The 23,000-nt window shown below is 40.7% G+C and overlaps 2 protein-coding genes across 2 annotated transcripts in view; one reads left to right on the top strand and one right to left on the bottom strand.

The window, feature by feature from the left end:
* The window catches only part of LOC120552600 (NACHT, LRR and PYD domains-containing protein 1-like), a 735,215-nt gene that overhangs the window by 339,491 nt on the left and 372,724 nt on the right, over positions 1 to 23,000 (bottom strand).
* LOC120552572 (protein NLRC3-like) overlaps positions 4,531 to 23,000 on the top strand; it is a 52,616-nt gene continuing 34,146 nt past the window's right edge. The window contains exons 1-2 of the mRNA XM_039790748.1: positions 4,531 to 4,644; positions 6,540 to 6,686. Coding sequence (XP_039646682.1) covers positions 6,559 to 6,686 — 128 coding nt within the window. The 5' untranslated portion in view covers positions 4,531 to 4,644; positions 6,540 to 6,558. The remainder of the gene's footprint in view (positions 4,645 to 6,539; positions 6,687 to 23,000) is intronic.

The raw sequence follows: 23,000 nt of genomic DNA on the forward strand, positions 1-23,000 counted from the left end.
TTATTGTCATTTCAACCATATACACGAAACAACGTTTCATCGTGACTCAAGTGGTGTTACACATTTAACATATATAAAAACGACATACGAAACAGGCTTACATTTACACACTTTATAGGCTCCGTAAAGTTCAGCTAACGCATACTAGCATTAGCGCTTGGTGGGCTGTAAACACCGAGCATAAACATAGCCGTGAATTAGCGTGTAATGTAGAATGGTCGGCATTTAACGGTCACAAACTCCACCAGCAGTTAGCAGTTAAATGGATACAAATCACCACATTTCTGCACCACTTCGTGTTAACACAGCCCACCTCTTTTACCTGGCGACAGAGCATCTCTAGCTCGGAGGGCTAGCAGGCCTGGTAGCTGGACAGTCCGGTACACTATTCAGGCATGTTTCCACAACAACAAAAACACAGCAGTCTCTGAACTCACGTTGGGAGTGTCGTTGAAGTTGGATGTAGTCCAGTTTGTGGTCTAAATGAGCGGACACTTGCAAGCAGGATCCGTAAAGTTCAGCTAACGCATACTAGCATTGGTGTAGCTAAACACAGAGTATAAACACAGCCGTGAATTAGCGTGGAATGTCGAATGGTCGGCATTTAACAGTCACAAGCTCCACCAGCAGTTAGCAGTGGCTAGTTGGATTTTATTTCTACACCAGTCCGTTTAACACAGCCCACCTCCACGGGCCGGCGAGAGCAGCCTGGTAGCTGGATAGTCCCGGTTCCGGTACGCTGTTGTTCAGGCATGTTTCCACAACAACAAAAACACAGCAGTCACTGAACAAACGTTGGGAGTTTCGTTGAAGGAGGATGTAGTCCAGCTTGTTGTTAATGGTGCGTTCTTTTTGTCCACCGAAGTCGTTTTACGAGTTGTTTTCCGGAGTTACGCCCCGGAAGTTGCAAAAAGAACGCCCCAGAGGTCGTATTTACAACTCGTCAAGTCGTCTGAACTCAGAGGACCCCGAGCTCACTTTCAAAGATGGCTACGTCGTACATCACACGTAGTAAACATTGTGGTTATCTACAATTTTAAGCACTTTTGTCTTTGTTGTAACCAAATGAAGAAGTGGTACACATAGCGCTGTATACTGCTACCTATAGGCATGTCTTATTATGAGTTAAATACCGCCTGATTAGTTATTTTGTAGCTTGTGCAGCTGAAATTGGCTAGAGACGCTCGGTTGCTATATGACAACAATGGCTTTAAGCCGAGTCTTGAGCAGAAAGCAGAGCAGTAGCCTAACGTTAAACGTAATTTTCATGCATCAAACTGTGAAATATATGTGTGTAATATGTCAATAACTGGGTGAATAGAATCCTAAATGTTACTAAAAATGTTACAAAAATCATCTTTTCTCCGACTCGTAGTATTGTGTGACAAAAAGAATGCAACAACCCGCGGTTATTCGTTTTTCGACACGGATGTGACGTCACGCTCGAGCTACTAGTCGCGATTACAAGACAAAAAGAACGCACCATTAATGAGCAGACACTTGCAAGCAGGATGGCTGGGACAGGTGGACAGCTAGCGTTAGCTTTCCACCTAGCCGATGAGGATGTCCCCTAGCCGGCTAGCGGCATTGAGCGACACCGCTGGTCTCCGTGCAGGCGAAGCTCACGTAGTGTGCCGAGTATTGCGTCTGTAATAACGTTTCCTCCATATTCTCCGATCTGTACCGATGTATCCCGGTGGTACACACGTCCGGTAGTTTGAATGCAGATAATTGTTGTAAATGTTTTCTGCTGAAAACCGAAAGCCGTTTAGCGAAGATTCAAGATGGCTGACAGTCGTTTTCATTCGGAATACCTCGGCCAGACTCGGCAGTCCAACCCCTGTGTGCGTTGGTAAACATACGGAAGTAGATCCTACTACTGGCTGTAGTCCTTTGCCTCTGGCCCAAAAATCTTCCAATGACGCAAAAATCGTCATTTTACGTCATCGGAAGATTTTTTCCAGGCCCCAAATGCAGAAATCTCTCGTCTCAGGGGGACATGAGGGAGGGAGGCACGGTCATTCAGAAATACTATCGGGTTTCTACTGATACAAAGCTGAATGCTAAATCGGTGAAGTATCCCTTTAATGTCCCGCAGCTCTGTTCACAGGATGGACGGAGCTTTATGTCTTCACGAAGGTCCAGACAGACCGAAACGTTAGGGATGCTGAGTAAGAGCAGTGTGCGAGCTCTTGTTTTACATTTCTGCCTCGCACTATTTCTGCGTAGGCGCACTCAGCACGCAGTTTTCCATGTGTTGGGTATTCGTATGTGTACATATTTAATTATTGGCAAATAATCAAAGATGTTTTATCAATATTAATAAAATTATGAATATGGTTATGAATAACTATCAAATCAACAAACAATCAAAATGGGGCACCACCCTACAAAGTCAGGGACCAATAACCAAACTGTGAAATAGTCTCATTAGGTGGTATTCCTTTAAAATACAGATCTTAACCTGGTTCTATCTATCTGGTATTCTTTAAAGGAACAAAAGGAAGGGTAAATTTGAGCACTGACCTGTGTTCAACCAGCAATTATTACAATAAGTACACAAATAATAACAGACAACTGCTAATTAAAGTATAGTATAATTTATTAACTTCAAAATCATCAATGGCCGATCAATAATTCTTCGATCAATTAAAACCAATATAACTTTTTTAATCTACAACAAAACAAAGCAAAACAAACCAGCATAATTTCTCTGTGAGACACTGTGTGTGTGTGTGTGTGTGTGTGTGTGTGTGTGTGTGTGTGTGTGTGTGTGTGTGTGTGTGGTGAGAGAGAGAGAGAGAGAGAGGGGGGGGTGATGAAACCCAGGGGTTGCTTGGCCACACCCAGATTAGCCGTTAGTTCATTGAAGCTAGGCTATGTGTTAGCTGCACAAAAGCTATTTAGCCTCAAGAGGGCGGTAGTGGGCTGCGTTGCAACGCCACGTGACTAAGCTAGTCAGTTCGCTCTCAGACTAACGTGTGCAAGGACAAAGAGGGACACGCTAGCTACTTCGCTATGTGCTAGCTGTGTAGCTATTCGACATAAGTGACTCACTGTTGGCCAGCTGTTCACTTGGGCGTGTGTATGTCCGTACATGTGTGTGTGCGTGTGTTAGTGATAGAGGAAAGGAAGCCCCTTAGGAAAGGAAAGGCACCTTGAGTCTTGATTTCCGAGGTTCTGACAATGATCACACTCTCATTCAGTACAGTAGCTAACTTCTTCCCAGCGGAAGAAAAGAAATGTGGCATTTACAGTTTTAAACCAGGCTACATTAGTCAAACACAACATCAACAGTATATTGTGATCAAATGATACAATTACAGCATAATAATGGGACGTGGTTGTCACCATCAGATTAATAAATCAAACACGCACGAATAGCGCTTATTAATCAGATCACATTAATGGCAACACAAGTAGCAACAATAGCAAGTTACTCATTAATAAAACACACTATTTATCTCTACCCAGACCGTAAGCCTTCTTACTGTCTGTTGTCCTGGATTATCCCATAGACTTCCACGGGAAACAGAACCAAAAATCCGAATTGCTCGTCAGCAATGCACGGAAGAGAACTTTTCCCTCCAAAACGGAGCAGCATAGAGGGAGTTAGTTCCAGTCGACTTTTGAGATGAAAAACGTTGTTTCCTTCTCCTGCAGATATGAAAACACTGGCGTGTGGTTCCATAGGATCCACGGTGCTCCCAGCACCAAAATTAATCCACTTTGTTTCAAAAATGGAAGTTTTAGCACAAACTTGGGCGCTGACCTGTTAGAACCAGAGTTGAGATGGAAAGCAAAGATTTTTGGGTGGTCAGGCTATTTATGGTTCAGGTCCCCTGACCTGGCTCCATGCTGTTTTATGGTCCCAGGAGCCAATGGGAGATCAGAGTTCTCAAGCCTGTGGCCATTTTGTGCAGTAACACTTACGTGTGACCTGCAGGCTGTTAGAAAATGGCTGATGAAGGCTCTTTTCTGAGGAGACATGGATTGGAATTTTCCATGAAGGCCTTCTTTGTCTCAGGCCCATTGTCTCTGAGCACGTTGGCCGGAAATCCTTTGTTGAAAACGATAATGTTTAACCCCCTACTGGATGGTTCCAACACATGGAAACTTAAAAAGTTCTAGAGAACTTGCCCCACAAAAACACAAACAACACACACAAACACAAAGAACAGAAAACACAAAAAAAACACACAAACAAAACAACCACAAACACACACACACACACACACACACACACACACACACACACACACACACAGAAACAGGTATACACACACACAAACAAACCAAAACACACAAAACAACACAAAACAAGACAATAACACACACACAACACAAACACAACACACAAAAGAACACATACACACGCACACACACACACACACACACACACACACACACAGAAACAATATACACACGCCACAATAACACACACACACACACACACACACACACACACACACACACACACACAAACAAAAACAACCACACCCTCTTAGATAAACTCAGTTGATTTCCTGTAAGTAAAGAGGGGAAGGAGCAGATCAGGGTCCATGAGAACAGGAAGAGTTGAGTCAGACTCCATTTAGTGAGACCAGAAGAGAGCAGGAGGAGGAAACTGAAGGCTGAGGCAGGGTGAGTGTTGTTTTTTTCTCGATTTGCTAAACAACAGTGGGCACAACTGAAACCATGTGCAAAACTCTAACTACATTCTGCATTACCACCAGTTACCTGAGCTAAACAGTTCACATCTCCTGCAAAACTCATTCAAAGCAACACAACTCTTAACACACGTCTCAGAACAGGCTCAGTGCAGCTAAAGACTCAGAACAATCCTCACTGAGATAACACACACACACACACACTGTCACTCAGAACACACAGAGTAAAAACACTAGCATCAAACACCAATACAGAAATTACAAACTTTCTCATCTTTACAGTTTGAATAATTTAAGTGACTATACCCAAACTATATTTTCTTCAAGAAAAGAGTGAAAATCTTTTCTTTTTTACTTTATACCAGTAAAAAACATACACAAGAATGAAAAGTAAATAGATATTTATATTTTGTCTGTAGTAATTGACATAATTACTGGAAATGTTACAAACCAAAGGTATGTAATAGATCAGAAGTTTTACAAGTTTTTTTATCAACTAATCTTCTCTCTGCCGTGAACCTACATTATCTCTAAATACTTACGTCTGTCGTGTTTCCCTTGCCAACTCCTTTACTCCATAACTTTGTGAACAACAGTAAGTGCGCAGTTTAACTAAAATAAAGGAAGTGTTTTTCACAACTGTGTATATAACCTCAGACATCTTACCTGGACATATTGGTATCTCTGCTCTTTTACCTGTTCACTGTCTCTCTCAAACAGTACAATGTAGAACTATTTATTTCTTATTTGGGGTTTCTACAGTTTCTGTGCAGACTGTAGTTAGAGTTTTGTACGTGTGACTCCAGTTGTGCTCGCTTGCGTTTAGCAATCAAAAACTGTAATCCAACATTCATTATTTTACTGTCAAAGTATATATCCGTTTTCTCCCTGTGGACTGTAGAGGAAAGAAATGTTAGAATGAAGTCAGTTTGATTCCTCTTGTTACGGGAAGCAGAGAATAGTGGACCCAAACGCAGGGAGAAGGTTTGAACTCGAGGATTTATTGAACAAGAAACGGCAGCACAGATGCTGGAAAAAACTCACAGGGAAAACTTACAAAACAACGCAGGGAAGAATCCAAAGCAAAGGCACCAGGCTTACAGACAGACAGGGTGGAAACACAAACGGACACAAAACGATCTGACAAGAGACAAAGGGAACACAGAGGTTAAAGACATGAGGTAATGAGCAAATGAGGGACAGGTGATACACATCAGGGCAGGGCAAGACAATCAGACAGGGCGGGAAAACACAGGAAGCAAAACTAGACAAAACAAGACAGAAAACAGACTCTCAAAATAAAACACCGGATGATCTCTGATCTCCAACATAACCTGCTCCCGACCAGGTTAGGTGTTGAGCATAAGTTACCACGGCGATTGAACCCGGTAACAAGTGAGCCACCATCGTGGTACAGAAAATCCTGGGTTGAGCCTGAAGTTAGCTCGTTAATACCAAATCCTGCTTCGTAGTACAGGCCTAGGGAATATACACAACGAAATATACACAGTCCAGAATACACAAAATAGGATAAATCTACACAACTGGGAACAGAAATATACAGAATATACAAAATAGGAAACAGCAACAGAAATATACAAACAGGCAACAGAAACATCCACAACCACAACACATCTGGACACAAAGTGCTGATTGGCTGAATAATTAATATATAATAATACACATTAAACCTGCTGTAGACACAGAAAACAGATTTAAAGATAACTGACGGAGTTCTGGATGGTTTTATTTAACTGTATACTGTGTGTGTGTGTGTGTGTGTGTGTGTGTGTGTGTGAGACTCTTGTTCAAACTTGTTTCCTCTAAATGTTGTGAGCTCCCAGTCAGTGTTCCTGTTTTACCTCTCAGCCTGACTTCAGATCAGAAGATGAGTGATTTGGAGGAAGAGGAGGACGGAGCAGAGTCTGTAGTATCTGGCTGTCAGTCTATGAAGAGTGACTGGTCCAGAGATGAACCTCTGAACTTCAGTAATGAACCTGGACCCTCAGACACAAAGTAAGAGAACTGATAACAAATCATTTATATGACTCATTTTCAGATTCCTCTGCTGCTTTCTATTGATTTTATGTTTGTATATTAAAGGTCCCATGACATGGTGCTCTTTGGATGCTTTTACATAGACCTTAGTGGTCCCCTAATACTGTATCTGAAGTCTCTTTTATATAGACCTTAGTGGTCTCCTAATACTGTATCTGAAGTCTCTTTTATATAGACCTTAGTGGTCCCCTAATACTGTATCTGAAGTCTCTTTTATATAGACCTTGGTGGTCCCCTAATACTGTATCTGAAGTCTCTTTTATATAGACCTTAGTGGTCCCCTAATACTGTATCTGAAGATCTCTTTTATATAGACCTTAGTGGTCCCCTAATACTGTATCTGAGGTCTCTTTTATATAGACCTTAGTGGTCCCCTAATACTGTATCTGAAGTCTCTTTTATATAGACCTTAGGTAATGTCCTCTAATACTGTATCTGAAGTCTCTTTTATATAGACCTTAGTGGTCTCCTAATACTGTATCTGAAGTCTCTTTTATATAGACCTTAGTGGTCCCCTAATACTGTATCTGAAGTCTCTTTAATATAGACCTTAGTGGTCCCTAATACTGTATCTGAAGTCTCCTTTATATAGACCTTAGTGGTCCCCTAATACTGTATCTGAAGTCTCTTTTATATAGGCCTTAGTGGTCCCCTAATACTGTATCTGAAGTCTCTTTTATATAGACCTTAGTGGTCCTCTAATACTGTATCTGAAGTCTCTTTTATATAGACCTTAGTGGTCCCCTAATACTGTATCTGAAGTCTCTTTTATATAGACCTTAGTGGTCCCCTAATACTGTATCTGAAGTCTCTTTTATATAGACCTTAGTGGTCCCCTAATACTGTATCTGAAGTCTCTTTTTATATAGACCTTAGTGGTCCCCTAATACTGTATCTGAAGTCTCTTTTATATAGGCCTTAGTGGTCCCCTAATACTGTATCTGAAGTCTCTTTTATATAGACCTTAGTGGTCCCCTAATACTGTATCTGAAGTCTCTTTTATATAGACCTTAGTGGTCCCCTAATACTGTATCTGAAGTCTCTTTTATATAGACCTTAGTGGTCCCCTAATACTGTATCTGAAGTCTCTTTTATATAGACCTTAGTGGTCCCCTAATACTGTATCTGAAGTCTCCTTTATATAGACCTTAGTGGTCCCCTAATACTGTATCTGAAGTCTCTTTTATATAGACCTTAGTGGTCCCCTAATACTGTATCTGAAGTCTCTTTTATATAGACCTTAGTGGTCCCCTAATACTGTATCTGAAGTCTCTTTTATATAGGCCTTAGTGGTCCCCTAATACTGTATCTGAAGTCTCTTTTATATAGGCCTTAGTGGTCCCCTAATACTGTATCTGAAGTCTCTTTTATATAGACCTTAGTGGTCCCCTAATACTGTATCTGAAGTCTCTTTTATATAGGCCTTAGTGGTCCCCTAATACTGTATCTGAAGTCTCTTTTATATAGGCCTTAGTGGTCCCCCAATACTGTATCTGAAGTCTCTTTTATATAGACCTTAGTGGTCCCCTAATACTGTATCTGAAGTCTCTTTTATATAGACCTTAGTGGTCCCCTAATACTGTATCTGAAGTCTCTTTTATATAGACCTTAGTGGTCCCCTAATACTGTATCTGAAGTCTCTTTTATATAGACCTTAGTGGTCCCCTAATACTGTATCTGAAGTCTCTTTCCGAAATTCAGCCTTGTTGCAGAATTACAGCCACTAGAGTCAGTCCCACAATGAGCTTTCCTTAGGATGTGCCATTTCTGTGTCTGTAGCTATTGAGGAGGAGAGGGGGGGGGGGGGGTGGGCCCCCCTCTTTTTTTTTTTTTTTTTTTTTTTTTTTTGGGGGGGGGGGGGGGGGACGACCTCATAAGGAGAAGATTCCTGATTGGTCCATCTGAGCTTTCATTTTCTCAAAGGCAGAGCAGGATACCCAGGGCTCGGTTTACACCTATCACCATTTCTAGCCACTGGGGGGCCATAGGTAGGCTGCATATTAATGTTAAAAAAAACATCATAAAGTGAAATTTTCATGCCATGGGACCTTTAAAGTTTCCACTAAGACAACTGATACAAACTTTTAATCACACACACACATGCACACACACACACACACCCTCACACACACAAACCACACACACAACCACCTACACACACGCACACACACACACACACACACACTAACACACGCACGCACACAGCCACACACACACAGCCGCACACAAACACACACACACACACACACACATACACACACACACACAGTTTTTTCTGTGTGCGTGTGTGTGTATGTGTGTGTGTGTGTGTGTGTGTCTTTTTGAAACTTGTCTTGATTCTTGTGTTGTGAGCTCACAGTCAGTGTTGCTGTTTTACCTCTCAGCCTGACTTCAGATCAGAAGATGAGTGATTTGGAGGAAGAGGAGGACGGAGCAGAGTCTGTAGTATCTGGCTGTCAGTCTATGAAGAGTGACCGGTCCAAAGATCATCCTCTAGACTTCAGTAAAGAACCTGGACCCTCAGACACAAAGTAAGAGAACTGATACCAACTCATTTATATGACTCATTTTCAGATTCCTCTGCTGTTTTATATTGATTTTGAGTTCCATTCCAGTTATACACACACACACACACACACACACACAGAGGTGGAAAAAGTGCTAAAATATTGTACTTAAGTAAAAGTACCGATACTTTGATGAAATATTACTCAAGTAAAAATAATAAGTAGTTCATTTAAAATGTACTTTAAGTAAAAGTTACTTAGTTACATAAAAAAACCTGTACAACGTGACATTGGGATCTCTCCCATGTAGTGAAAATAGGACAAGGGGTCATAAAGCCAAAACTATTTTGTTTTTAATTAAAGAAAAATCTATACAAATGTATAAACATCTATACAAACATTTACATAATAACAGTAATAACAACATAACACATGCCACACATGACATTTAAGACCCTTAATGTGCAATTTTAGTTCAGACCATCCCATAAAACATTTTAAAACAATTAATTGAAAGTGAAAGTGCCATACATTGTTAGTTCTGAGGGCCATCCTTCTTTTCTTCACAAACATGAACAACAGTTATAATGCAAAGCAAGGCCAAATCACGTGTTTATCTCTATAAATGGGTTATGAATTAATTTAGCCAGTCTCCTACATACGTTGTCCTACGGCAGGGGTGGGCAATTCATTTTCCCAAGGGGCCACATGAGAAACAGGGACTGTTGTGGAGGGCCGAACCAATAGGCTAAACTAAATTCTACTCAATATTCATTTTATGTCAGGCGGCACGTTCTCAAACGTCTGTTTTTTTCCTCTGGGCATATTAGCGCAGCAGAGTCCACCAAACACTCTCTAATAAACTCCCCACCAGAAAATGGATTAGAGTTTTTGTGGGCTATCGCTCTGCATCAGTCATTTTTGAGGGATAACAGCTGATTTACGTCCATGCTAACGTCTCTTGCTCAGTTCGCCGCTCGCCAACACATCCATGGGTCCGACACATTGCAGTTCTTCTTCTACTTCTTTTTAATTGCAACTTACAACAAGAGAAGAAGAAGCTGCATATGTTCACACAAAAAAAGTTACAGTCTATGGTCTGGTGTAGTTATTCCTGGCGCAATCTTTTTTTTCCTTTTTTTTTTTTTACTCAGTAACGGATGGAATTTGTAATGTAGTGAAATACAATCCTTCACTCAAAACGTAATCAAGTACATTTTAAAATACAGATTTTAAAAAACTACTTGAAAAATACAAAATAGACAACAAAACTACTCAATACAGTAACGTGAGTAAATGTACACACACAGTTTTGAATAATTTTTGTCAGGGCCATGTGAGGATGCTATGCGCCAAGTTTCAGGCCGATCAGGTGAAAACTCTAGGAGGAGTTTGAAAATGTAGGTTTCACACGTTTTCGCAGTTATGACAAAAAAATGCTTTGCAGAAAATCTTTTAAATGCTTTGCAGAAAATCTTTTAAACTGACCGTTGTCAATCTGAAATGAAGACAGATTCAGCAACAGCACAGCCTATTGTCTCGCAAGTTGAAATAAAGGTCATTGATTGATTCATTCATTCATTCATTCATTGAAACTGTGGCAGGGCGGCACAGTTTAGATAATTAATGGAAACAGATCACTAAATGTTTAATAAGACAACCAGAGAAGAAAAGCAGTAATCAGTGTTTATTAAACCACAAGAGTTTAAATAAAAGGAACGTTTTCATTACAGACAGGAATAAAACAGAACAGTAACAACACCTTTACTGTTCTCTGAGAACATCTGAGCTTTGAGACACTTTTGGTGTAAATGTTGATATCTTTAAACAACAATCAACAAATCACTTTAGTTATGAAGAGATTTCTATGAAGGTAAATATGGTGCAAAATGTGCCCCACAATTCTTGGCAGGGATGTGGAACTTGGCACTTGTTATCCACTGATGAGGGTCCATCTGCAGCTGCAGGACCTGGGGCCTCATGTATAAAAGACTGCGCAGCTTTCATACCAGAAGATGGCATACAGCCAAAACTTGAAAAGTACATACGCACAGAAATATTCACATGTATAAAACCGGTCATACCCCAGGTCCTGCGCACCTTTCCTTTATACATGACAATCAACGTGAAATTGAGCACACATGAATGAGTGACTGACCCCGCCTTACCTCTTCCCATAAATGAATATGGAAATTACTATAAATGCGCCCCCGACATCATTCTTTGTCCAATCACAACGGGTTATCCCGCTGCAGAAGAAAAGAAAAAAACTTCACCGAGGTTGAGGTGCTGATCGCGGAAGTACAGGCAAGAAAATTTTTTTTTGGAGGTTTGTCATCTTGGATAAAGCAATAAAAGAAAATGCCCATAATGGCAAATGGTGACCGGGCGGTGAATGCACCGAACCATGACAGAAATAAAAAAAAATATATATGTTTAATGTCGAAGTGGAAATCAAGAGAATAGCGGCAGCGCCACACCACTTACAGAACAACATGCATCTCAGTGTCAGTCCAAATTACGCATAATAAGCAGTTTGAACTCACTGATGTAATGCCATTTATTTATTAAGTGTTAGTAGCTCAGTGAAACTGAGTCCAGCGCGAGAGAGACCTGACTCAGAGGAGGAGAGGTTAGTGAGGCCAGCGTCTCCACGGCAGGTGACAGTGCACACGGAATGAAGACAGTCAAGACGGCCCAGTGTTTGGTGGACCGGGTACACCTTGTTCACTTTATAGCCTACAAATCATCCACGGGATCAATTACACATCACATGAGTTTGCCCCCCCGACACAGCGTTTGTTCCTGGGGAGATGGATCCGTGCGTCCCGCCTTCTGTGCGCCATGGATGTCTGAGGCTCAGCAACTAAAGACTCACATGACTCAGACTATTGCATTTTCCATGCCGATCTTTTTGTTGCCAGTAAAATATTTCATCTATGGGAAATACAGAGGATGACTGAAAGTATTTCCTAAGTGGATTTATCATTAATTTCCCATCCTCATGTTTAACAGAGATTAAGTAGCCTGCGAATTAAACAGTTGATAGTGTGAAAGATGTGAAACAATTTCCACATAATATGATCAAACTTTTATGGAGTATCAGCGGTTATAATTATGTTTTTTCATAGACAACGTCACAGACGTATGCCAGTAACTGTAGTGGAAACTTTATTTTGTAATGTTTAGTGATTTTCGGCACTTTTCAGTTAAAATTCTCCACGTTACCAGAGTTGTGTCCCTCATCTGGCGACAGAAACCCTCTTTTCCCATTATGTTGGCTCAGAGCTCCACAGCCGTAGTCCAGAGGTACAGATTCATTTTGCACCAAAAGTATCGCCAAATGTGTTGCAAAAGTAGAGGTGCAGATTGGCCACTTTGTGATGCGAGAGAGCACATATGTGAAGTTGCAGTGACAGATTCGAGAGGTTGTAATCACTGAGTTGTGGTTGTGATGGAAAATGAACCCGAGTAGAAAAAAGTATACGAGTAAATGTTGCATTACAAGTTTGCAGCTGTCATTGTGTTCATGTAAATCTACACATTTGTTAATATTTGTTTCTGTGACTTCACATTCAGAATACAGGTGTGTGAATATTTTTTACAAGTGCAAATTTTAACATACAAGTTCAGATTTTTTTGTTCTACAAGTTCTCACATTTTGCGCCATATTTACTTCCATAGATTTCTTTGATTGTCTTTGTTTTGGGGTGGTAGTAGCTCAGTCCGGAGGGAGTTGGGTTGGGAACCGGAGGTGAAGCCCCCGTACGGACCAAAAGTACAGAGTGTGGACTGGTAGCTGGAGAGATGCCAGTTCACCTCCTGGGCATTGACAAGGTGCTCTTGAGCAAGGCACCGAACCCCCCCCCCCCAACCACTCAGGGTGCCTGTTCAGCACTCTGACATCACTCCATTTCTACATGTGTATTTCTGGCCAGAGTGTTTTAACAAACAGAGTGTAAATTATTATTTCACCACTGGGGATTGATAAAGAGTATAAATTATGAATTACTAAATTCATAGAGAGAAGAGGAGTAATGTTTCTGAGGAGGAGCTGTCCAGAACCAGAACCAGAACCGGCGCTGGAGTGCAGAGAGCCAGTCAGAGCAGCTCTGAAAAAAGTAAGTCTGTCCATCTGTCTGCTGATGTCTTCATGTCTCATACACGACTATTATGTCATTTTAATTCTACCTGACATTTTACTGAATGTTTTTTCTGTCCCAGCAAAGATATCGGCTCTGTTTCATTTCTCCTGTGTTCCTGTCTGTACTTTCCGATATCAGGTTTATTTTACTGTTTACTGAATATTTTAGTCATGAGGCCTGTACTACGAATCCAGATCAAAATGTCCTGGATTTCTTTCAGTTACCCGGCTTCAATAACCTAACAACCGTGGTCCTGTATAACCTGTATCACAACGCTGGTTATCAACTAGTTCAGTCAACCATCAGGGTTTCCCAATCCACCGACACGCACGTTCACATAAACGAGGCGGTGTTTTCACAGCATGACCAATTGCAAACATCTACCAGAGCCGCATATTTTACATAAGAGCAAACTATAATTCTACATAAATATGAAGAACACAGACAAGGTTTTACAGGCAAAAAGCAATACAGTCGCTGATTCCTAAAACAGGAAGGAAAGCTGGCAAAAAAATATCAAACGCTGTAAATGCATACATCACAACGCTCATCAATATCACTTCCTCATCAGTCAGGACCAAGATCTGACCATAATTACACTTGTCTTTTCCATATACTGTCGTTGCTTTAGCCATTACTGTATATGATCTGTTGCAACCCTGGCAGTGGAACCATTCGTGAGAGCAAAAAAAAATATAAAAACATAATTCAAACTGATGTGCGCATTGGTGACACGTGGCTCAGCAAGCCGACAAATAGCCGATATGTAATTCCCTCCACTGAAAATCTATATCTTTCATAAAAATACCCATCGGGAATGTTAACGGGGTTGTTGCTCTCTATATGTTTTAATATTTCTGAGTGCACCTCTTTCTTTCTCTCTCTCTCTCTCTCTCTCTCTCTCTCTAAGAACAAGTGATCCACCATCGTGATATACAAAACCCTGGGTTGAACTGAAAGTTAACGCCAAATCTTGATTTGTAGTACAGGCCTATGCTTTATTAACTTACTGCTGATGTAAACAAACTTTTCCTGTTGCTGCTTCTCTGAGGCTACATCTCCACCGCTACGTTTTAGTTTTCAAGCTTTAAGTTTTTTAGCCCAAAGTGTTTTATCTCCAGTAGAAGAACTAATCTCTGTTTAAACAAACACGCGCAAACTTCATATCTCATCATCATCCTGGTATACTGGACATAAACAGGAGGGGGAATATGAGGGGGAAACACCAGAGCAGGGGGAATGAGAGGGGGAAACACCAGAGCAGGGGAGAATGAAGGGAAACACCAGAGCAGGGGGGAATGAGAGGGGGAAACACCAGAGCAGGGGGAATGAGAGGGGGAAACACCAGAGCACGGGGAATAACAGCGGGAAATCACCAGAGCAGAGGGAATGAGAGGGGGAAATGCCAGAGCAGGAGGAATAAGAGGGGGAAACACCAGAGCAGAGGGAATGAGAGGGGGAAACATAGCAAAAGATATTCCTTTTTAACCATAATGTAGCAGTCTAAATGTAGCCTTTATCATGCACACCAGAGAATGGACCCACGAATACACGACTCAGGTAGGTAAAATACAAGCAAGCTAATAAAATCAGGCAACAGTGTCCAGTTAACGGCAGGCAAAGGTCAAAATCCAAGGGAAAACAGGAACTCAGGAATACAGGACACAGGGAAAAATGCTGGAAGGCTGAACACATGGAAACAGACGATCTCACACTGAGGTACAGTAACTTAAATACACAAGACAGGGGAGACAATGAGATACAGGTGCAACACATTATGACGAGGACAGGTAATCACACAGGTGGGAAGATATACAACAGGAAGGAAAACAAGACAACACATTGGAGAACAGAGAACCTACAAAATGAAACAGGAAATGGGAAAGGTAACAGAAAACATGAAACAAACTGAAAACTAAAAGCTGAAACTTGACACAGGGACGAAATGTGACAGCCTTAAAGGTTTCCACCGGCAAACCAGCAGGAGGCTTTTATTGTGAAGCAGCTACAGTAAATGAAGTGTATTGTCAGCGAGATTCACAGTTCTTTGTTCTTGGTGCTATTCATTAAAAACAGGAGCTGCTGATGCTCAGCTTCCTCTGTTGTCAATCAGACATTTTCACTGACAGACAGTCAGAGGCTGAGAGACAAAGGAGCAATTCTGAGGCTTCTCTTTCAACAGAAAAACACAATTAAAAAAACTAAATGTAAAAATCATGATGTCTGTTTTTTTTTACTTTGAGAAGGGATGATTACTTTATAACCTTTCATATTTGGTTTTCATTAAGTATTAATAATGAATTCTATCACAATTTTTTCTTTTTTTTTTTTTTTTGTTTTTTTTTTTTTTTTTTTCTTTTTTTTTTTTTTTTTTTAGAGATAAACATAAGATCAGAGTGAAGGGGACATATGAACGTGTGACTGAAGGAGCTGATCAAACAGGAAGTGGAACCCTCCTCAACAGGATCTTCACAGCGCTCTACATCACAGATGAACTGAGGGAAGAAGTTAATACCCAACATGAGGTGAGGCAGCTCGAGACAGCGTCCAAGAAGACCCTCCATGAAACACCAATCAAGTGCTGCGACATCTTTAAAGCCTTACCTGACCAACAGAAACACATCAGAGTCGTTATGATGATCGGTGTCGCTGGCGTTGGAAAAACCTTCTCAGTGCAGAAGTTCTGTCTGGACTGGGCCGAGGGTTTGGAGAACCAAGATGTGGATCTGGTGATTCCTCTTTCCTTCAGGGAGCTGAACTTGATCAAAGATGAGCAGTACAGTCTTCTGGAGCTGCTCCGTGTTTTCCATCCATCATTACAGGAGGTCACAGCAGAGCAGCTCGCTGGCTCTAAAGTTCTCTTCATCTTTGACGGCCTGGATGAAAGCAGACTTTACCTGGATTTCAAGAAGAGGAAGGTTGTTTCTGATGTCACACAGAAGTCATCAGTCAATGTGCTGTTGACAAACCTCATACAGGGAAAGCTGCTTCCCTCGGCTCTCGTCTGGATAACTTCCCGACCTGCAGCAGCCAATCAGATCCTTCCTGCGTGTGTTGACAGGGTAACAGAAGTACGAGGCTTCACTGACGACCAGAAGGAGGAGTACTTCAGGAAGAGAGTCAGTGATGAAGAGCTGTCCAGCAGAATCATCTCCCACATCAAGACATCTAGGAGCCTTCACATCATGTGTCTGATCCCAGTCTTCTGCTGGATCACTGCTACAGTTCTGGACCACATGTTGACTACAGACCAGAGAGGAGAGCTGCCCAAGACCTTGACTGACATGTACTCACACTTCCTGCTGGTTCAGACAAAGAGGAAGAAGCTCAAGTATGCTGAGGGACATGAGACGAGTCCACAGGAGCTGACGGAGGCTGACAGGGAAGTTCTTCTGAAGCTGGGGAGGCTGGCGTTTGAACAGCTGAAGAAAGGAAACATCATGTTCTACCAAAAAGACCTGGAGCGCTGTGGTCTGGATGTCACAGAGGCTTCGGTGTACTCAGGAGTTTGTTCAGAGATCTTCAAAAGAGAGAGTGTGATCTTCCAGAAAACAGTCTACTGCTTCGTTCATCTGAGCGTTCAGGAGTTTCTGGCTGCTGTCTACCTGTTCCACTGTTACACCAACAGGAACACAAAGGTACTCAGGGACTTCCTGGGAGAAGACTTCAAGCACAGGGCCTCAAACCCAGAGTCTTTTCTCAAGAAGATTTCTAAGTCTTTTGGAAAGAAAGATAGCCATGGTGAAAGTGACAATGACAATTACCCATCCCTGGATGTCATCCTGAAGAGAGCCATGGAGAAATCCCTTGAAAGTAAAAATGGCCACCTGGATTTGTTTGTCCGCTTCCTTCATGGCCTCTCTCTGGAGTCCAACCAGAGACACTTAGGAGGCCTGCTGGGTCAGACAGACAACAGTCCAGAAATCATCCAGAGAGCCATCAACAACCTGAAGGAGATGAAGAAGACCAATATCTCTCCTGACAGAAGCATCAACATCTTCCACTGTCTGACGGAGATGAACGACCACTCAGTCCATCAGGAGATCCAAGAGTTCCTGAAGTCAGAGAACAGATCAATGACAAAACTCTCTGTGATCCACTGCTCAGCTCTGGCCTACATGCTGCAGATGTCAGAGGAGGTTCTGGATGAGTTGGATCTGAGTCATTACAACACGTCAGATGAGGGAAAGCTGAGACTGATTCCAGCTGTGAGGAACTGCAGAAAGGCTCGGTAAGGCCAGATCAAAACTATGGGTTAAATAAAATTGGCTCTAATTTATTCCTTAATTCTGTGTGGTCACCCTTCTTTTGTTGTGAGTTTTGAGCTGGTTCATGACAAAATGGGGGCTCGTAATATTTAGCGTTTAAGTTAGGCTTTTGTTACTTTAAGTCTAATCAGCTTTTTTGACTCCTGATCCCCATCTTTCAAATATTGAATTTCTGCCGATACAGAATCCCGATCCGATACTTGTCTTTGCTCTGATAAAAGAGCTGCACACTTTTTTTGTTTATAATAACTAAGTAAATAAAGTAACTAAAATATGTCTTCAGCTTAATACATTTAACTAAGAGCAACAAGTGAGTCTTTTCTCTCAACACCAAAGTATTTCTCTGTAGGATCCCAGCAAACCTCCAACCAAAGATTAAACAGTTCCCGCTGGACAATAAATGTTTTAAAGTGCCAGCTTCCAGGCAGTCTGGCGGTGCATCTGTGGCGCAGGGCGTGTGTGGTAAAAGGCGGTGTTCACTACAAGCTGATGTACGTGATAAGGGTAATGTAAATGGGGTAAATACCGATCCCCAATCAGCTAACAACTGCCAAAATCAGCTCCGATCCAATACTGTGATCGGTATCGGGACATCCCTACAAATTAGTATTACACCAGTTTGGTTTTGCTAATTTCCATTCCATTGAGAACCCAGACTGTCTTTCTGAATTGTTGCTGGTGTAATTGCTGGGGAGATGTTGTGTATATGTTTGAGTTTTGGTAAGTGGTTTGAGGATCATTTTTGGTCCTGGCTAGTTTGACTCACTGGTTGCATATGTTAACCTACTTATTTGTTCTTTATTCAGATTGTGGAACTGCAGTTTGTCAGAGATCAGCTGTGCTCCACTGGTCTCAGCTCTCAAGGCCAACCCCTCCCATCTGAGAGAGCTGGACCTGAGTGACAACAACAAGCTGAAGGATTCAGAAGTGAAGCTGCTGTGTTCTGGATTGGAGAGTCCAAACTGTAGACTGGAGACTCTTAGGTCAGTTAATGTATTTTGGTTTTGTACAGTGAATATCTACCTAATTTAAATCCAAATTCATTAAATTTAGAACAAAAGTTTCAATTTCTATCAGTTCACTTGTTTTCAGGTTTTGTCTGAGCACAAATCACAACAACTCTTTTTGTCAGTCTGAACAGTTTGTCTCTAAATCAAGCCTGGACTCAAACTGGATCAATGTTTGTAACGGGCATGCAAACTCCTCACCTACCGGCAAAATTTGCCGTTTTGGGAACAAAATGGGTCACCTACATGTTTTGTGCAGATCCGATGAGACAATTATTTTGAGGGGGTGGGGGTGGTGGGGGAGGGGTTGTGCCCAGTTACTATTATAACCTCTTTGGTTTTAAAATGAACCGAAAATATTTTTACATTTATCGTGTGTTCTGTGCTAATGCTTCCTACGCCACCTCAAATAAACACCAACGAAGAAGTCCCCACCCCACTGTACGCGTGCACGCTCACATAGACATGCTAAATGTATTTTTATTTTTAGTCTGTTGCTTTGATTGCTATCTGTAGTTTGGTGTTTGCTTCTATTGCTTTTAAGGGTTTGTCTACATTTATGTATGTCAAAATGAAATTCAATAAACACATTGTTTAAAAATAAATTTAAAAAACTAATATCCACTGCAGTTATCCACTAGTCAAGACACACTTTTATCATTATCAATGTACAACAGCAACGGATAGTGTCACTGCAGAAGATATCATTGATCATTAACGTGATAATTAACTTTTAGCTAAGTTAACATGCGTGTTAGCTAACAAAGTTGGCTGTCAGTCTCCTCTCCCCACTTATGTTGACTGACATATCCGGATGCTTGTCATGAAAAACAATGTATGACATTGTTAATGTTATATCTAGTCAACTTACGTTAACTTATTATCTAACGCTTAAGGGAAGCTACGCCGATTTTCCACCGGTGTTTGTGTCATTGCAGTGAGGTTTAGCTTCCCCTCAATTGACTAAACGTTAACTAACTTACATAACAAACTACATAATCTTTTCGAAAAAAATAGGTACTGACAGTGTGCTCCAAGTGCATCTTTAATTTAATTAATTTAACCAACTGTAATTACCTTAAAGGGATATTTCACCGATACTACCGGGTTTCTACTAAATTTACGTAAAATCAGACATTAAGAGGTTGCAGGGAGAGCAGCTGGCTGCCTGTCTGGTCGAGGAATTTAACTACAAGAGGGCATCAGAGATCTTCTTCTCAAAGTCCAGGAACATTACATCACCAAGTGTAATGTGTTATTAATTTTTACTAGTGTGACAGGCAGCGATGCTTCTGTTCCCTCTAAGGTCTGTTTCAGAGCATCAGAGAGCAGCGCAGATATTACAACAACAGCTGAAATGTTGTGTTGCGCAAGAACGTAGTGTTTAAACTTCAGGTAGACATCCAAATAGAATACTGGCGTCTTTTGAAACAAGATTTCCAGTTTTGTAAGTTAAGATTCTTTTTTATATATTAAAAAAGACACAAATATTTAACAGGTGGTTGTCAAAGGGGGCAACTGACTCAATCTGGTTGCCAAGGGCCATTACTGTCAAGCCCTGCAAACACATACACATACACACATACTAATTGAAACAAATCAGTCACAAACATTATTGTAAATAGAACAAATAGAACTTTGTAGCGTCTCTGACTTAAATTAGTTCACCAGTTTGATATATGATGAACGTTTAAAGCCAACATTTCCTGTGATCTACTGTCATGGTTGGTCACTTTGAACTCAACTAAGGATGTTAAATATCTCTGTAACTTAGTTAGCATGGCCTTATGAATGATGACAGGTATGATGAGGTCTTTTAGGACCTTTACTAAGGACAGAGGGAGTCGGATGCTGTACAGGTTGGAAAGCCTCTTGAGCTAAATCTGTCATCTGTGATATTGGGCTGTATAAATAAAATGGACTTGACTATGAATGTAGGGAAAGTCAGATTTGAACTGTTAGATTAGTTTCTATGATTAGTGTCCATGTGAGGATAGTCGTGTTTTCTAGAGCTGTACAGTAAGTGAACTAATTCAATAGCAGATGTGTTCAGAAGACTAATCTCTAACTGAAATATTAGGATGTTAGTGAGGATAAGCTACACTTCATTCACAAGACAATAAAACATGTTGATTTATAATAAACTTTAATAAGATGATCATGTTTAACCTTTCAAAATTACGGCTTACTGTGTGTAATTAATTTAATATAACTGAATAACACTAAATAATTAACTCCAAAGTCTTTATTGAAGTAGCAGCATGTTGTCATTAATATTAATTAGCGCTCCTTTTCACTTTTTATATTTTACTGTTTTTATCCTGATCCTGTTGGGTTTCTGTTTTCTAAACCTTCTTCAGCTCTGAAAAGATTATTTAACATTGAATGATTTCAAGCAGGAACATCTTCTAAAGTGACATCATTTATTCTTTATTCAGATTGTGGAATTGCGGTTTGTCAGAGATCAGCTGTGCTACTCTGGCCTCAGCTCTGAAGTCCAACCCCTCCTATCTGAGAGAGCTGGACCTGCGTGACAACAACCTAAAGGATTCAGGAGTGAAGCTGCTGTGTGGTTTTCTAGAAAGTTCACACTGTAGACTGGAGACTCTGATGTCAGTTCACTGACTCTCTGCAGCTATTATATATATATATGTTTAACAATTGAATTTGAATTCATGTAGAAACATACCTTTCATCCATAAAGTTATAAATGTTCTTTTTGTTCAAATTTTTGGTTCTTGTAGTAAATTTATTCTGCAGTCACAAGACTTGTGTTTGTTAAAGAAACTGTAGAAAATGTCCAGTTAGTTGTTAAAGTAAATTCATGTTTATAATTGTTGGTAAACATTTGGTTTTAAATTGTTCACTTGCTTAAGTAGACATATTTATTTGTTTCTGTAAATTACAGTGTTTTCACAACTGTCTGATCAATGATATTGATTTTTCAGAACACACAGCTGTTTAGAGGATGAATATAATATTGATCCTTTATTGGCTGACATGATGATCCACAATGACAAAATGTTTCTACTGATTTTAGGGAAAATGTCATTGATTAGGATGTAGTAATGTTGAACTACACATTTAAAACATCAACACATCTGATTGGATTATAAATAGAGTTTTATCTTCATTTATTCTTTATATAGATTGTGTACCTGCAGTTTGTCAGAGATCAGCTGTGCTTATCTGGCCTCAGCTCTGAAGTCCAACCCCTCCCATCTGAGAGTGCTGAACCTGAATAACAACAACCTGAAGGATTCAGACGTGAAGCTGCTGTGTGATCTGAAGGAGAGTCCATACTGTCGACTCGAGACTCTGAGGTCAGTATATGGTTGTATTCAGTCCATGCTGGTTTCAGCAGTTTCAAACTAAACACAGTAAGTATCAAAGCAAAGATCCAGTATTTTCTGTGAACCTCCAACCTTTTCAGTGAAGCTGTGAGAGGAGAAAGAGAACAGTCAGCCAATCATGCTGCTGACTGTTCTCTCTGAACCCAACAGCAGTAAATCATCATTAAAGTGAGCTCTGTTTCTGCAGTAATGATGCGTTCAGGACTCTCAGCAGTTTATTTCCACTGTGTACTTCAGTGAAATCTGCAGAGTCCACAGACTTGATGCCCAAAGTCTCTGCAGGTCTGTGAGCTTCACTCCAACATGTTAACATGAGAGCTGAAAGGAAGCAGGCTGCGCTACACAGCCGCTCCATTTGTTTTCTGAACAGTCCCTGATGCTCTTTATACTGGATGTGCAGTGCATCATTGACTGACAACTGATGAACGGAGTCTCTGGAAACACTAATTTATCACCACCAGACACTACGGTTATAATGTCATCACTGCATTTTTCTTTATTTTTCCAGGGAAAATTTACAGGGGTCAGTGTTTCCCACATAATTAGATTCTATTTGCACTGGTTGCTAACCCGGGGTCGGGGGTGCACACGCGGAAAGAGGTGCAGAATTCTTATATTAATTGTACTGCAAATATTTTTGGCAACTTAAATAGCTTAAATTGCCAATCTGCCCATAGTCCCATCCTCAAGGCTATACGGGTGCCTGGGCAGTCACAGCACACAATGTAATCTTTCAACAAACAAAAACAACATAAATTTGCTCTTTGAAAAAGCAATAGATACAAGTTGTAATTCTGTTTAACAGCCAGATGCTGTTCACCTCTTTGTGACCTTCTGCATGATAGACAAAAAAATTAACTTAATTGTTACTGTAGCCTAGGTTGTTAACTTATTGAACATGAACAATATTCTAATGTTTGCAATTTACCCAATTGCCCTAGTGGGGATTTTGTTGTGTCCCTTACACATAAAATAACAATAAAAACACAAGT

The sequence above is a fragment of the Perca fluviatilis genome, chromosome 22 (assembly GCF_010015445.1).
Source record: "Perca fluviatilis chromosome 22, GENO_Pfluv_1.0, whole genome shotgun sequence".
Classification (NCBI taxonomy): Eukaryota; Metazoa; Chordata; class Actinopteri; order Perciformes; family Percidae; genus Perca; species Perca fluviatilis.